Consider the following 17,000-nt stretch of genomic DNA (forward strand, 5'->3'; position numbering starts at 1 on the left):
CTATGAAGCCAAGCTGAAATGGTAAAGGAAACTTAATTGAACTTTTTTTTTTAAGCCGTCCCTTGCCTAAGTCCAGGTAAACCACTGTAAAGATCCCCCAGTCAGCATTTTATCATCCCTTTATACAATCAATTCAAGAGTCCAACAATAAATAACTTTAAACATAAAGGTTTGTGCTATTTTTAAAAAGATGGTGGTCCATTAATGACAAGAACGGCTTGAAGCCAGCTATCCTACTTCTGAAATCAAAGTGTGTGGATATTTATTCATTCAAGGATGTACAAAGTGTAAGAACTATATTTTGACTGCAGCTCCATACTTGGGAGTTTATATTACAATGGCATGGGATATAAGGAAATATCATTTAATTGCTTCAACTGTCCCACACCAGTAAATGGTATCTTATTCTGACATACAAATGGCATTTTACTGAACCTGATGCCAGCTATGATGTTGCTGGCCTCCAGCTTCAATGAGCTCCAGACTGCATGGCCTACGGACAGGGATGAGGGGACTGCAATACTCTGACAGAAGCCTTGATTTAAGTGCTTGCCTGGTTCTTCTCAGTAATTCTGCTCTCTGGTGGTTGTTTTTTGTATGTCTCTTCATTTAATGTTACATTTATATCCCATCTTCCTTCTAGTGAGCTCAAGGTGGTATACACCCCCCCAACTCTTTTAATGTTATATTGTCATGGTCCGGTTCACGGGCGATCGAAGTCCTGGCAGGGAACGTGAGGACCAGGGGCAAGATGGCGGAGTGGGAGCAGGAACGGAAGTCCAGAAGTCAGGAGTCAGGAAGCCAAGAGTCCAAGGGTCAGAGAGCTGGGAGTCAAGAAGCCAAGGGTCTGAGGGTCAGGAAGCAAGGAGGCACGAAGTCAGGAGTCCGAGGATCAAGAAGCAGGGAGTCAAGAAGCCGAGGTTCAAGGATCAGGAAGCAAGAAGCCAAACGCAGCAAGGCAGGGAGCATGTTGCTGTGGCAAAGAGCCAAAGGGAAATGCTGACCTTATATCTCTTCCTAGCTCTTGCCACCAGGTGCTGTGAGTTACCAATCGGCCTTACCTGTGAGGCCGCGCCTTGAATCTTCAGATCACTTAGGAAGGCCCCAGTCCTGCAAAGTCCTATTGGTCACAGGGCCTGGCTCCTGCATGCACACCTGACATACATTCACAACAACCAGTGCTTTTTCTGGGGGAACACAGGGGTATGCATACCCCTGAACATTTTGTGAATCTAAGTTTGGCCTCATTGAGGGGCAGTATTTCAGTACGAGTAGGAAATTGAGAGTACCCCTAAACATTTTTTTAAAAGAAAAAAAAAATCACTGACAACAACCATGTGAAACAGTTTAGACCAGGGGTTGTCAACCTGGTCCATACTGCTCACTAGTGGGCATTTCAGGATTCTAGGTGGGCGGTAGAGGGTTCTACGGCACAAGCTGAATCCCCTTCCATTGAGCACTGGTGGGTGGTAAGGAAATTTTACCATTAAGAAAGATGCACTAGTGGGTGGTAGGTATAAAAAAGTTGACTACCCCTGGTTTAGATCCAAGGTCACTCATGAAGCTTCATAATCTGCATGGCCAATGTGAATCCTGTAATATGGTTTTTGGTGTAACTGATGTTTAGCTTTGTTGTTATTGTTGTTAATAGTGTTACATAGATGGTAATTGATTTATTTGTTTGAAGACAATGTAGCAGAAAACAGCCCATGAATTTAAAATATAATTAAAGAAATAAATTGAATATAGTTAACCAAATCAATTTAAATGTAAGCTAATTGCATGGAGAAGGTTTCTGTCAAAGTAAAGAACTCTTGAGGAATACTTGATATATTATGCTTGTGGGTGTACACCTTAAAACTCTTACATGCATGTCTGTAAAAGTATGTCTTAAATTGTGCTTTCAAAGAGTTATATAGTGATAAGGGGAAATGTATATACTAGGAAGCCAGAAATGGCCATAGCTCCTTGCTATATATATTTACAATCGAAACTACAAGTGAACTGCCATGTAGAATTTGTTCCATGGAAATCAATAGGATGTAAAAGTTTTTAAAATTCCCATTGATCTTATTTTCCTTAGCTGTGTTGAGCACCTTTGCAGGATATAAATTTAGACAGGAAATAACTTTAGTAAGTAAATAAAGAGGCCCTATTATGAACTGAGACACTCTATTGCGTTTCATCCCAAACAAAGTTAGATCACCAGAAGCTAAAGAACATTCATTTATCCTTAAGCATAATTGTACTTATGTTCCAGCAATTGTTCTAGAGAGCCTGAGCACCATGACAGTTCAGAGGAATAATGACCTTGAAACAAGATGAGGCCCCTGAAATGGATTCACTTAGAAGCTTTCACAGTTCTTTGAGCAAAGCAATTCCTAGTCATTCTGGCAAGGACTTATTCTAAATTGTGCTCCTATGGATGGGAGACGCCACAAGAAGAAAATCTAATACACCAAAGCACCTGGACACAATTTTCTATTTACTTTCGAATCTATCTGTATTGGAAGAGGGCCACAGTGAGATTAATGCATTAACTTTTCATTTTGGAACTTGGTTTTGTTGTCACTCGAGGACCAGGAATTATGTAACACGGGCTGCTTTGATATATTACTAGTGCCCTGGCTGGCTGTTTGTACAGTAAGAAGGCAGTCATATAAAAATAATCTCCAAACAAATTTACTGTAGCAGTTGCCATATGAAAATAATGCTGGTACTTTGACAAAAAAAAACAAACCAGAGAATTTTATGTGTTTCATTGAATCTGCAAGGGAATGAAGCTTTTGTGCAAAAAGGAGCTGGGTCAGGCTTTACATTTTTGTGCTGTGACCCTTCCACACAAAAAACTTTGAAAGGGTTGATATTGGCTCCACTAGTTCATTTACTTCTGCTACAAGGCACAATGAAGGATTCTGTTCGAAAGCAACAAAACAAAATCAAATCAAATCTCATCAAATGCAACCAGGCTCAGCAGCAGACCTAATTTCACCTGGAAAGTTCTGGAAATGCAGTTAGAAAACTCTTGCGAGCCTCAAGTTTCTTATAGCCTACAGTCTCAATAAGCTGCATAAAGTAGAAGTTACTGACTCGTGACCCAACAGAGAATTCTGTGACTGCAAATGCCGACATGGCAGGTGCGGTTTTCAAAGTGCTGCAGTATCAGAAGATGCACCTGATAAACCTCGCTATGCTACCCAGTTGTTAAAAGTAGTAAAACACAAACAATTCAAAACCACGTGTGTGTCTTTCAAAATGGTAATCAAATATAAATTTATGGGGTTTGGGAAGAGAAAGAAGAGGGGAGGGGATGTAGATAAGGGGAGGCTACCATTTCAGGTGTATGCAAACATCTCAAACACCAGCTAATTCTAGTAAATAAACAAACATATTTGACATTTGAAGTATGTACATAGTTGTAGATAAATTCATAATGTTTTCAGCTATTGCTTAAAGTGACCTTTGTTGTTATTATAAGTATTGCAGGAACATACCTGATAATTCACAGCCAAGAAGTTCCATTCGCAAAGTGCAATGCCTTCTACAAACCTGAGGATATAATCGTATGTACTGAGATTTTATTGGTGGTGTGAAAGAATTTGCGTAAGGCGTATTATTATCCACGTTCCCACGGAAAACCTATGACAAAACACAACAGATTGTAAAAGGCATTTGAATGGCAATATGGGCCAATAAAGTTCATGATTACATACAATTATTTAGTGTCAGCAGAAGGTCTGCTGTCCTCATTTGATGGATGTGGCAGGAGTAAAACAGAATGCAACTGAAGATGGGTGAATACAGGCAACCTACCATTAAGGAAGCGGGGAATATCCTGCCAAGTAGTGGTGAGAATTGTACCATTCCTTTGTTTCCCTGGATTTCTAATTGGTGGGACATTATGGATGGAGTTTCATGCATATTTAGATACAGTAGTACCTCGGGTTAAAAAACTAAATTCATTCTTAACCTGAAACTGTTCTAAACCTGAGGTACCACTTTAGCTAATGGGGCCTCCCGCTGCCGCCGCACTGCCGGAGCACAATTTCTGTTCTCATCCTGAAGCAACCCGAGGTACTATTTCTGGGTTAGCGGAGTCTGTAACCTGAAGCATCTGTAACCCGAGGTACCACTGTATCCACCTTGGTAAGTTCCACTCAGTAAATAGTTGTGTGCACACATCCATTGGTAAATAGTGGAACTGGAGTAGGGATAATGTGTGGCAGGGAAATAATAGCTCTTTGAGCAGTAGTAGTTTAGTTTGGATAAGGTCCTTAAGCAGGGCTGGGAATCATTTTAGTATATTAAGGATCTGAAACCTTTACAGGCACAGAGGTAAACATACCTCTGTGGTTCAAACTACACATGACATGAGACATTTGAGAATGGATATCCCGATAAACTTTTTAAATTTTAAAACGTGGGGGAGAAATTTGGATGTGGGCCATGGTGCAAGGGCAGTACAACCCTTTTCTCCTCCACTGCGGCCCTGATCCAAATTGCTCCTCCATCCCCACAACTGCTATTAAAATATAGAGGAGAAAACATATCGGCAATATTTGGAGCACCAATAGTGCTCTGCAGTGGAATCTGGATTAGGTATCCTTGCTGCAGGGGTGAAGGACTTGCTCCTTCTCCTTTCCCCCCTTGTGATGGCCCCAATCCAAATCACTCCACCAAACGTTTTTACGAGAAGAGAAATTGTGTTGAGACATAATTTGTGTGTCTGCCCTTCTATACATCTCTTCTTAAGAGTTACGTGGAATGGACTACTTTGCATTTAGGGTTTTTAATTTTTTTAAATTGTGTCTGCAATAGTTTTAGTAGTATGGTATGTCGTGCTGCTGAAATAATATTGTCCTTTCACGGGTTAACCAATTGCCAACATAACAAAACTAAATGGAGAGCAGACAAGTAATTACTGGTCAGCTAATTAAAATGAAAACCATTTAAATATAAGAAACAGAATTATTATAGCCTTGCAATGCTATATTTATAAAACAATCAAAGTAGAGGAAAGTCTTACTCAATGCAAAATGTCGACTTATTCCAGTATTTCCCAGAATAAAATCTATCAAGGAAAAAAGTCTCAATAAACCCACTTTCTGCTATAAGGCAGTAAAATCCCTTCACTAAATTGCTATTTAAAATGCTTTTATACTGATGACAATGACTTACCATATCTTCAGTTGTGCCTTTCACTTTGTACGTTGCCCATAATTTCCCATCATTACTATATGCAATTTTGTATGATTTTATATATTCTGGGCTTCCGATTCTCTTGGCACCTTGAGTTATAACACCAGTGATTCTCATCTTCCTCTGCAGGTTTATCTGAAATTATAATAATGTGTTATCAGTGACCACCAATGGTGGGATGATTGGTATTATGATGCTTCATTTAGATTTTGGTAAAATGTCTGCTTTGGCTGCATTTCTCTAATATACTGAACTTCCATCTGTCTGAGGCTTCATTTGGGCTAGAGATTAGCCCTAAAAGAGAGAACACTGTATTCATTTCAGAGGAGATTAGATACTAAAGCGGGGATGGGGAAACTGTGGAACTGCAGATGTTGCTGGAATTCAACTCCCATCAGCCCTAGCCAGCGTGGCCAAGGGCCAGAGATGACGGGAAGACTAGTTCAGCAACATCTGCGGGGCCACCTGTACTAAAATATAATCTTTCTTACAATGTTTTTCAGTTGCAAGTAAATAAATGCAGGTATAGGGAATAATATAGAATAAAATCTCTTTTACAAGTTGATTTCCAGTCTGGCAATCAGGTTCATGTTGTGTTCACTGGTATCACTCCTGGAATTTGCTGTTTAATCTCATTTCAAGAAAAAACCCCAAAACAAACAAACATAGTATGCACAAATGCATTATGTCCCCTAGGAGATGAAGGACGGCCAAAGAAACACAGCTCTCTGTACAAATTCTCAACGCCAAGGATCCCCCAAGTGGTCAATACTGACTCCCTGGGTTCAATGAAACAGTGCGGGGTGGGGGGCAGAATAAAGATCTACGGGTTGAAAAGGGCCTGAGGCAGGAAAGAAGTTTATGATGTACAGTATAGTGCAAAAAATAACAATCAAGAAGTATGAGCCTCAAAAATGTAGCTCCAGCGTGTCTTCTTATTCTTATTTATTAAACTTCTGTACCGCCCTTGACCCAAGGATCACATGATGGCTTACAATATAAAAACACAAAAATACACAGCATGATAGAAAGCAAAACAATACTTTCCACAATACTTTCCAATGAGGAATTTCTGTATTTAAGAGATATTTAACTTTTTACTAATTTATTAATTGAGGTTATAGAGAGATATTCCATGACTACGAGCCTAAGGATTTGGATTGGCGTCGATTACAACTTCATAAGCTCATCAAGCAGCCACTGAAGTGCTTAGGAAACCCTGCTTTGGTGCCGCATTGTGGAGTTCTCCCATTCAGGGTTCTCCTTAGTCAGCCATGCCTTCCTCCCTGATCACTGCCAAGCTTCAGAGGCCCTGAACAAGATGCCTTCTGGCAAAGCATAATTATTCCTAAATCATGACACCCTGACTGCTCTCCCCTCTCTGCTGGCAGTTTCTCCCTTCCCACCCGCCTGCTGTTGCCCTGGACGCTCTGCTTCCTCCATTAGAGGAAAGGAACATTAGAAATGCCCCCTTTCTCTCTCTCTCCCCCCCCATTTAAATATTTACAATTTGGGTCAGGCAGTTTGATGAATTGTTCAGAGAAGCGCCAACCAAACCTACAATCTTCATTGTCTGAGAGTGCCAATGAGCTGCCCACCTAAGCCCTCATCTACTGCCACTGTCTCTGGCAATTTTGGGGGCCTCATGGTTTGGGGCCCTGAAATTATATCCCAGCCCTAATGGCACCAAATTGGATGCATCATCAGAATACATTCCATTGGGAGGACAACTGTGCCCTTCAAAGGTGGTATATCCCTCACTTCATAAATAAAACAAATATTCCATTCTATGATCTGTGAGCATGCTCAATACTCATTGGGCTGTCCTGCCAAAAAAATAAATAAATGTATGCATGTTTGCAAATCTTTGGGTTTCTCCAACCCTGTTGATATCTCCCTTTTGTGTGTGGATGTTGCTACTTTAACTGCAAAATGATCAATAGTAAGATCTGAACTTTGGAAATATAGTTATTTTCATGTTATTCACTGAGGAAAATACACTATTTACTGTAGATTCCAGCGTAGAAGACGACTTTTTAACCCCGGAAGCAGCAGCAGGGGTGGCAGGCTCTGCTCCGTGCCGGGCAGCTTTCTCCCGGCACAGAGCTGCCCAACGTTTTAGGCGACTGGGCTTATAAGACGAACCCCCAAATTGCAGCTGCCAATTTGGGGGGTCATCTAATACGCCCAGTCGCCTAATACGCCGGAATCTACGGTATTAGTAATCCAGCTTCTGATGTGTAGAAGGTTCCATGTTACTCACAAACAGTGCTTTTTCCTGGGGGTACGCAGGGGTACGCATACCCCTAAACATTTTGTGAATCTAAGTTTGGCCTCATTGGGGGGGTAGTATTTCAATATGAGTAGGAAAATGAGAGTACTCCTAAGCATTTTTTTAAAAGAAAAAAAAAGCACTGGTCACAAAAGAAACAAAGCCATGTCTTCCAGCTATGTGGAGAGCACAATTGGTTACTTGTCTACTTAAATACACATTTTTCTCTGTGTAAATATGCTTGGGTCTCACTGCCTCACTGCCAAAATAATAATGGTTCTTCGTAAGTTCTATGCAATAAAAATTGGAAATTTTGTCTAGGTTTTTTTTATAATTCTGCAAAACAAAGTTGGTTAGGAATCAGGACTCCCTCTTATTTCCCTCCAATGATTAAATCTGTTCTACATTTTGGAGCAACCAAACAAGTAAAAATGCAAATAGTCTTACAGGGTAAAGAAATAACACACGGTTAAAAGTTTGTGTTTAGCTATTTCGATGAAATGCCTTCTTTTTCTCTGCAAGTGAAAAGAATGCAAATGGTTATGTTTCATATTCATCAAAACACAAAGGTTGTTTGATTTATGACCCATAAGAAATAGTACGTTAGATGATTGGTTATCCAAACAAAGCATAATTATTCCTAAATTCCCTACCAGCTCCTTTGACTTCTGGGAATAAATTAACCTAAATTTACAACTTTATGAAGGAATGGAAAGGAGAAAATTCTGGTCATGCCTTTTTCAATACTGATTTTTAAAGAAGTAATACATTTTCAACTGTGTTTATTGTTTGCTGCTTATTGTTTATATAGCTTATTTTCATCCTTGTAGCGTAATTGTTTTTAACATCCCTGCCACATATAATTTGCATGGTAACAGTTAACAGAACCATGCAACTGTTTCAGAAACTCTGTTGTAGCAATGGGTTTTGAACAACATTCCTAGCAAAGCACTGTTGTATTAGAGCTCTTCTTCTTTACTTATTGCCAAAAGCAATGAAAGATAAGTGACTGAATTGGATGGAAAATTAGGAGGAGGCATTTAATTTAATCCTCACATCCCATCTCCTGATTTCTCTCAATTTTAGCCAAAACAAACACCCACCCTTATACAAGTAAATGTGTAATTCTATACATGTCAACTCAGAAGTAAGATCTGATGAGTTCAGATGGACTTACTTCCAGGTAAGTGTATGGGATGGGATGGGGGATACCTCAGACTCACCTAGAACAGTCCAATCCTGTTGAAATGAATATGGCTTACACTAGGGAACAATTTGCACTTCCCTATTACCTTTGAACTTATTTCTGTAAAATCTTCTGTACAATTATCTGTAGCTACACTTGTTGTTTCTCTCCCTTCCCCACCACTGCCCAGCCAATTTAAGACATGAAGTCCCAAGGAAAGCAAGCTTACAATGTAACTTTAGACAGATCTGCTCAGAGGTTAAATGACACTTATTCCAGTGAATCTTTCTCCCTGGGCAAGTGTGTGAAGGATTTATGCAGTAATGGAGCTTGATTTTAAGCATTTCAGGGATTACAAAATCCAGCACTTCAATAGGTGACTTCGGGGAGGGGGAGGGGGAAACAAGCTTGATTAAGTTTGCCATCCTATATCTACTTGTCTAGGAGTATGCAATCAGTGGGATTTACTTCTGACGGCTGCACTGTAAGATAGTATATGAAGTGCATTTAAGAAATTCTTGTGACTAATGTGAGCCTGGGAAAGTATTCGGGATATGCACATAGAGTTTGAAAGATGGGGGAAATAGGATGATGAAATATGAATATAGCAATCCAACAACTGAGAATCCCAGTGGCTGCATATAGTACTGTTGTGTACCCACCAAGTCTTCTGAGGCCGTTCTTTAAGCTACACCTCTAAACCCTACTAGAAGTCTGTACATCAAAGTGAATGAACCTCTGGAGCAAGCAAGCAAGCATCGTTGTGGCATAAGAAGCTTGTATTAATAACAACAAATCTGGACAACACACACAGAAGTACTTATAGGAACACATACAGAGTCAGAGCTTTGTTCCATCTAACTCAGCATTATCTACACTGAAAGGCAGTAGCTTCTAGGGTTTTTGTCTAGGGCTTTCCCCAGTCCTAACTGGAGATGTTAGGTATTGAATCTGGACCTTCTATAAGCAAAGCAGATTCTCCACCAGAGAGATACAGGTCTTTCCCTTTATATTTGCTTTGGGTGGGGGCTGTTATTTTTGTGAATCATGTTGAAATCTGAATGACTCGCAGTGAGACAGTATAACATTGCTATTGCAAAAATCTATTAGGCAGCGTAGTAGGACAATAATTCCCCAAAGCTTAGAACAACAGATTTGAACAAAGAACCCCCAAGAATGAATATTATGCTGGTGAAATTTTGGTCTTTGGCACATGCACACAGAGGCAAAGTGTTTATAAGGAAGGTGGATATTCTGCAACCTTCATTATTTGGACGAAGAAGCCGTGCCACTTCAACAGCACTATGGGATGAGACTTAGTGCCACATGTGAAAACAATGCTATTATGTAACAAACTGTGTTCTACCACCCTTTATCTGTTGCTTTCCAGGCTTTAACAGCACTATCCGAGGAGTCAAATGGATTAAGTAGAAGGTCCCTGACCTCTGCAAAAGCAACATTCGATTAATTAAATCCTTACTTTCTCATATACTTTCACAAATGGAAAGATTAACATACTAGGGCTGAAACAAATATTTACAAATATTTGAAATGTGGTAAATCTTCCAATTTAACCTGGTTATTTCAAGCACAGCAATACTGTAACAGTAATATTTAACCTTTTTTCAAAAAATAAATAAAAAGAGTGGTTATCTTCTTATACACAGATGCCAAGTTTAGCATGTAAGGTAGAGCTGGCTGCCAGTCAGACTATTAAGATCTGACTTGTAATTTTGGCCCTGGGATTTGGGAATCACAGGAGACTTGTTAGCTTGCTGAATAATTTATTCCAACAACCAGCAAATATGTAAAATATAGGAGTTAAACATTCACATGGAATCCTAAACATGGAATCCTAAACATGGAATCCATTCTCTCCAGGTATTATTCACAGTCTGATTTTTTTACCTGTTATGGACAGTGCAAATGGAGAAAACTGTATTTCACCTTTTCTTCCATTTTAGGAATGAAATTCTCTCTTTGCTATGGCTCTTTGTCCATTATTTGTTTCACTTATAGTGGTCATATATATATTTTCTTTTTACTAATGCTCCCCACAAATGTATAAACACAGGAACTGCAGACTTTAGGCATTTGTCTTCTGTGTTCAAGTGGGGAGAGTGAGGGTGAGAGCACTAGCTTAACTTCTCCATCACCCTCCATGAGTTGGTTGGAGGATATGCTGAAGACAGACAACAGAGTAAATGAATACATCATACAGATGTCAGAGAAGAACCTTCACCAATATTTAAGAAAGAATAGCTGAGCGTCTTTTGAAGATGGCATTAGACAGAGCAGGCACACATATACAGGTCCATATGGTCTTTCCCACTATGGTTAGAGGTATTATATTCCTGTCTAAATTATACTAATTTTACTGTGCCAACTTGATGTTGGCAAGGTAAGGGGAGGAAGCCACAATATTACGATAGCATCAAACATGCCAACTGGACCCAAGCGCAGCAGCAGATAGATTAGCACCAAACAATTTGGTGACTCCATTTAAATTTCCCATGATGCTCTGAAATGATTCTACATCAGAGCATTGTAAGAAATTAACATGGAGATACAGGCTTCCTGGCATGGGAGCTTCAGGTCAGGCCCCAGCCCTGTTGGGGCCCTGAGCAGCAGCCTGAGGATGCTACATTCTGACGCCAGGGCTGATGCTCTACTGCAGGCATAGGCAACCTCGGCCCTCCAGATGTTTTGGGACTACAACTACCATGATCCCTAGCTAACAGGACCAGTGGTCAGGGATGATGGGAACTGTAGTCCCAAAACATCTGGAGGGCCGAGGTTGCCTATGCCTGCTCTACTGCTTCTGTTGGTACTAGGCAGAACAGTGTTATCCTTTGCTGAATCTCAAAAATGCTGCTCTTTTCAATCACAGGCTGCTGTGTACACAGTAAATGTGGAGATATGCAGATGTATTGTTGTGAACATGTTTGCCAGCTTTGATGAGACAGCTACAGAAATTTGTGGATTGGGATAATTTGATCACAGTTGTCTATCCTCAAGGTTGGATTATTGCAATGTGCTCTATGTAGGCCCACCCTTGGGGTTGGCCAGAGGCTGCAACTGGTGCAGAACACAGAAGCTAGGTTGCTTGTAGGGTCACATGACCACCAGCATATAAACACCCTGCTTGTAGGATTTGCACTGACTGCCAGACCGCTATTGGGCCAAGTTCAAGGTCAAGATATAAGGCCCTCTGCAGTTCAGGAACAGGTTATTTCAGAGACTGACTATATTATCCCTGATATACCCAGTAGATCTCTGTGGTTTGAGTTTGTCCTGCAAGTTCCAAAGATCTCAGAAGCTCAGTCTGCAGTATATTGGAGCAGGGCTGCCATATTCTGTGGAATAGCACTACTCTCAAGACAAAAAAGGCACCTACTATCTACAATTTTCAGAAAGAATTGAATACATTTTTGTTTTGTCTGGCTATCCCAGCTGGATGAACTGATCAGTGTCATGAGTGCCTATTTTGTATGGCTTTAGTTTTCTTCATCCAGTGTGTATGTGTGTTTTCAACTGTTTTTTTTTTGCTATGTTTATTGTACATCACATTGAAATGCCTGTTTAGCAGTAATAATAAATTAGTGGCTAGAACTGGATCAGTGCCTATATGTTTTATTCTGCTTCAGAATGAAAATATCATAAAATTCTGCTTTTTCTTTTTCTTCCCTTCTTCCTAAGGGCTCAACTCATTTGGTTTTCGCTGGGAAACATCACTTTATGCCTTCGAGAGTTTACAGAATTAGACAGACTGAAAACTTGCTTGGTTTGTTTCTTCTTCTTCTTAAGTTATTATTTTAGTCCCAAAGGTAGTTGCTGTGAATGCTATTAATGGAAAGATATGAATTATTCAGCTACTGGCATGTTTAAACGTCAGCTTCCATACAAAGCCCACAATCAGCCTCCTGTTTTACAGAATTTTGCAGTCACTTAAATTGCATTTAATTTACAAAGTATTGATTATAAGCTTAACTATGTTTAGCAAAAGGATAATATTAATTACTTTATTCCTTGGCATATATTTTACATGATTAAGTTCCTCTATGCCATTTCCCACCATTTGCAGGCTAAAAACGTGGGGTAGGGCAGAGAGATATACACAACCAGGGGAAAAAATGTGAGCAGTACAAATATTTCAGATTAAGCTATTAAAAAGGGTTGCTTTGTTCCAGTGAGGAGATAGGCTCAGAGAAGTAACACACAGGAACATTTGGTTCTTTCCAATTTCTTTTTGCTTTTTACTTGTTTTTAAACTTTTTTGATTTTCTTATTTGGTTTTGTGTTTATATATTCAGGGTAGGGGGTATATTTCAGGGTTGTGGGATAACTATACACCAACTTTTTATATACAAGCCACCAAATATATATTGTCTTGAGCATTTCTGGACAGACTAGGACGGTCTGTATTAGTTTCTTATACAGGATCTCTTAAGGACCTTCTAATAGCGGACCCTGGTGTAGGTCAGGGGTGAGGAACTGCATTCGGCTGGTGGACCAGATGCTTAATTTCTCCACCTGCAAGGGCCAACTTGGGCAGGACCGCCCACCAATCAAAGTTCAAAGGAGGTTGCTGCCATAGTAACTTCATCTGAAGACATACTTTCACGGCCAATCAGCTTCAAAGGGCCTTACTGTCACTGTTGGTCCACGGTTCCAGAAAGCAACTTTGAAGTTATTCCTTCCTCAAGTTCCAGCTGCTCAGCCCTCTCCTTTGCCTCTGAGAATCTCAGTGGGAGCTGCTTCTGCCTAGTAAGTGAGGTCCAAAGGGTAACACCAAGAAAGACTAAGGATGAGGGAAGAACTGCTGCCTGTAAAATCCTGGCATCATATGAACAGCATCATATTTTCATTCTTTTAATGGGATTTTATGACTATAATTTTTTGCAAGTTGCTTTGAGAGCTTCTTGGAGCATTCACAGCAAAACTATAAAGATAGTAAACATGCTTTCAATCCTTAAGAAATAATAAGACACAAAATATAGCTGTGGGAGCAACTGGTAGACTGCAACTATTTCTCTACCCTCAAGCTACAATTGAATATTTGTTATCATCTCAGCCACCTCAAAAATAGATGGCTCTATTTTTCATCACATTTCTTAGTTTTGTATTCTTGTAGCTTTTAACTCAGCGCTGGCGAGACAAGTGTGACAGGAAGAACCCTTCAGTTTTATCTCTGTGTTGGTTCAAGATTAATAAGAAAACCTGAACACCGAGGAAGCTGAAGAGCACGCTCCCCACTCACCCATGCTACCACAAAAAATCGGTCAAAGGAAAAGTTAAGAATTTTCAGATTTCAGCTGCAAAACAACAAGAATCCTATAAGAAGAACAAAATAAGGCATACTTTTGACAATTTATGGGCCTTATCAAAAGTGAATTAAAGGCATTTTTAAAAGCCTGCATTATTCCTTTGCTCAGTAAAGAACGTAAGACAATACATCTCATTAAAAATTGAAAGCACTTTGTTTGGGAACATGCTATGTGGAGTAAAGCAGAGGGGAAAAGAAAACTTGATGAGTCTCAAGAGGAAGCCTGGCATTGTAATTAGGTTTTTTTTTTCTTCTGTCTTCCAACACCTACTGAGTAAAAATATCACAGCACAGATGCCCTGATCAACATTATTCAACATTCTGGCTCAAAGAACACATGAAGTTAATTATGTATAGTTTTCCTCCCTGATATTTTTTGCTGTGTATTTTTTAAAAAATAATCTAAAGCAACTGCCCAGGCTTCAATTCCTAATTAAAAATCAGTAAGTAGAGGAAGATTTCTTATCCTTCCTTCTCTATCATTTTCCCACCTCCTGATTTCTCAATTCACCTAATTTTTGGCTTCCAAAGTCTCCTTAGAAGCAGGCTACAATTGTACACTTTCCCTATCCTCAATATCCCCCTCAATATATGAGAGAGAGACACATTCAGTGGTAAAAGTACCTTATTTATGGTCCAGCCAACCTTTCAACCAATCAGATTTGTTTCTGGACTACCCCAGGTCAGACCATTTTTCTCATCTAATGAGTGACAAAGAATTTCCATCCAGCAAGCCAATCAAAAGTGAACCCACACCTTTCCTCGGATCAGTCTGATGCAACTTACTACCCAACTTATCACACACACTGGCAGAGGAAGAGGGGTGCGCGGGGAGCGCACCGCCCCTGGCAGCGCAATCCTGGCGGGGTACCATCGTGGCTGACCCCTGCCTGTGCTGGGTGCCACACCCCCAGGATGCGCACCAGCCCTGCCCCTGCCTGCTCTCCCCCCCCAGGTGCCGAAGCATGAAGCTCCGCCACTGATCACACACAGAGTAAACTTTTCTAGTTCAACATAAAACAAACTATGTTCAAGTAAACATGTTTTAAAATGTGATTTATTCACACCTATATAGCTAAGGAGTCACACATAGACTTACTTCCACTTCTTCTGGGGCAAAAGACCTTCTTACAGAGTAATCCACCCCCAACTCAACCCTGGTTGATGGTGTGTGTGTTTGGAGAGGGAGGGAGGAAATGGTATGCAGATATTACTCCACTTCAGACATTTATTTGCAATAGGAAGAAGTGTGCTTACTTGAATCAGGGACTGTATTTAATTTTCTTTAACACAACTACTTACAGCTGCTTGCATAATATGTAGGATCTATCTTTTACAATTAATAAGGAAGCAAATATACTCAAGCTTTGTTGTAATTAGGATGAACAACCAAGTAAGTATAGATCAAGCAAGCTACAGTATGTTACTGAAACAGAGAGGCACTGTAACAGTGTTTTGGCTTTCCAGGACCTTTATTTATAGCTATGTGTAAGATTACTTTTAAAATCTCTTTCTAAATGTAATTTGTAATTTTCCATCAGGGATAACTTAAATGGGATCATTAGGGCTAAGCAGTAAATTAATGTACTTGGTATAATATGTCCTTAGGGATGCAAGCTTTAATCAGAACTGGGTAAGTGTTGAGAGTTGGATATTCTCTTTAGCTAAGACCAATGCGAAATAGCTTCTCCCCAAAGAGCTGATAATATATGCCACCGTTCTGCTTTGATTCCCTGCCATCAGGATACTGAAATGCTTGCACTCATGAAACAACAACGAGCAATAGATAAATTAATAGCTTAGATGGAGAAAAAGGAAGGACATTATGGGATCAATTTGTGCTTTCTCACATGGGAAGATCAAGGATCAATTGATTTCCACACCTGGCCTACGGATCAATGTCTGTGGGTGGGTTTAGCAAGGAAGCTTATTTTGCATTCTGACACTTGAGAGGAAGTTCAGCTCTGTTTTTCTCTAACAGCCAGTGGAGGTCTCCCTACTCCTGTAGGGTGAAAAGGCTTCAGTAAGTGACAAAATCCCTGCAGCACACAGTACAAATGGACTAAATTCATGAGAAGTGTTGACAAACTCCAAGAGACGCTTGGAGATGAACTTATGTGCTTCTAAAAGCCCACATTAAATGGGAGGAGTGGTTTCAAAGCTTGCAAATTATTCTATGCCCCTGATCAAGGTAAAACCCAGAGAAACCCCTTTCCACATGTATCTCCCAAATCTTGCCATCTCTGAAAACCTTTTCACCAGCCTAGTCCCTGGCAAGAGTAGCAGCAGAGGCTCTTTCCTTTCCTTATTCCTTTTCTGTCACTCTGATATGCTGAATAGGTGTTTGACTAAATGCAAAGCCTGAAGAAAGAAAAAAATCCTTCCAGTGACACCTTAGAGACCAACTAAGTTTTGATTGGTATGAGCTTTCATGTGCATGCACACTTCTTCAGATACACTGAAACAGAAGTCACCAGACCCTTATATACAGTGGGAGGGTGGGTGGGTTTTTTCTCAGAAGGGTAGTAGGAGATGAGTGATTGCGTCATACCAATCACAAACTTAGTTGGTCTCTAAGGTGCTACTGGAAGGAATTTTTCTATTTTGTTTCAACTTGAAAGTTAGGTCGTTCAGTTGGTAAGGTAGGCCTGTTAGAGGTTGCTGCAATTCAAGAACTATATCTCCCATGCTCTCTGGACTTTGTGTACCAGTATATGGTTATATGGTAAAGTGTCTATTAACCACAAACAAAACATACTCATAGTTTGTTGTAGGTAATAGTTTATTGCTGGTTTATAAACCATGGTTTAGATCAACCATGGCTTAGCATAATGGGTGGGCTGGCCAGGCATTATTTCCAAACTCTGCCTTTGTTGTATCCTTCCTGCCTTTCTGGAAATATTTGTTTTAAAAGCTAAAAGTCACACTAGCCCAGGCAGAGACAACAACACTTATTCATTGCTTGGAGTTAAAAAGAAAAGGCTGAGTTTACTACAATAGGTTAAGAGATGAATTTG

General features: G+C 40.0%; 1 protein-coding gene across 1 annotated transcript in view; it reads right to left on the reverse strand.

Annotated features, from left to right (window-relative positions):
* The window catches only part of EDIL3 (EGF like repeats and discoidin domains 3), a 241,786-nt gene that overhangs the window by 58,424 nt on the left and 166,362 nt on the right, over positions 1 to 17,000 (reverse strand). The window contains exons 7-8 of the mRNA XM_082191968.1: positions 5,179 to 5,334; positions 3,495 to 3,639 (exon numbers count right to left, since the gene is read on the reverse strand). Coding sequence (XP_082048094.1) covers positions 3,495 to 3,639; positions 5,179 to 5,334 — 301 coding nt within the window. The remainder of the gene's footprint in view (positions 1 to 3,494; positions 3,640 to 5,178; positions 5,335 to 17,000) is intronic.

This window comes from Podarcis vaucheri, assembly GCF_965113315.1.
Source record: "Podarcis vaucheri genome assembly, chromosome: 11".
In the NCBI taxonomy this organism is placed as follows: domain Eukaryota; kingdom Metazoa; phylum Chordata; class Lepidosauria; order Squamata; family Lacertidae; genus Podarcis; species Podarcis vaucheri.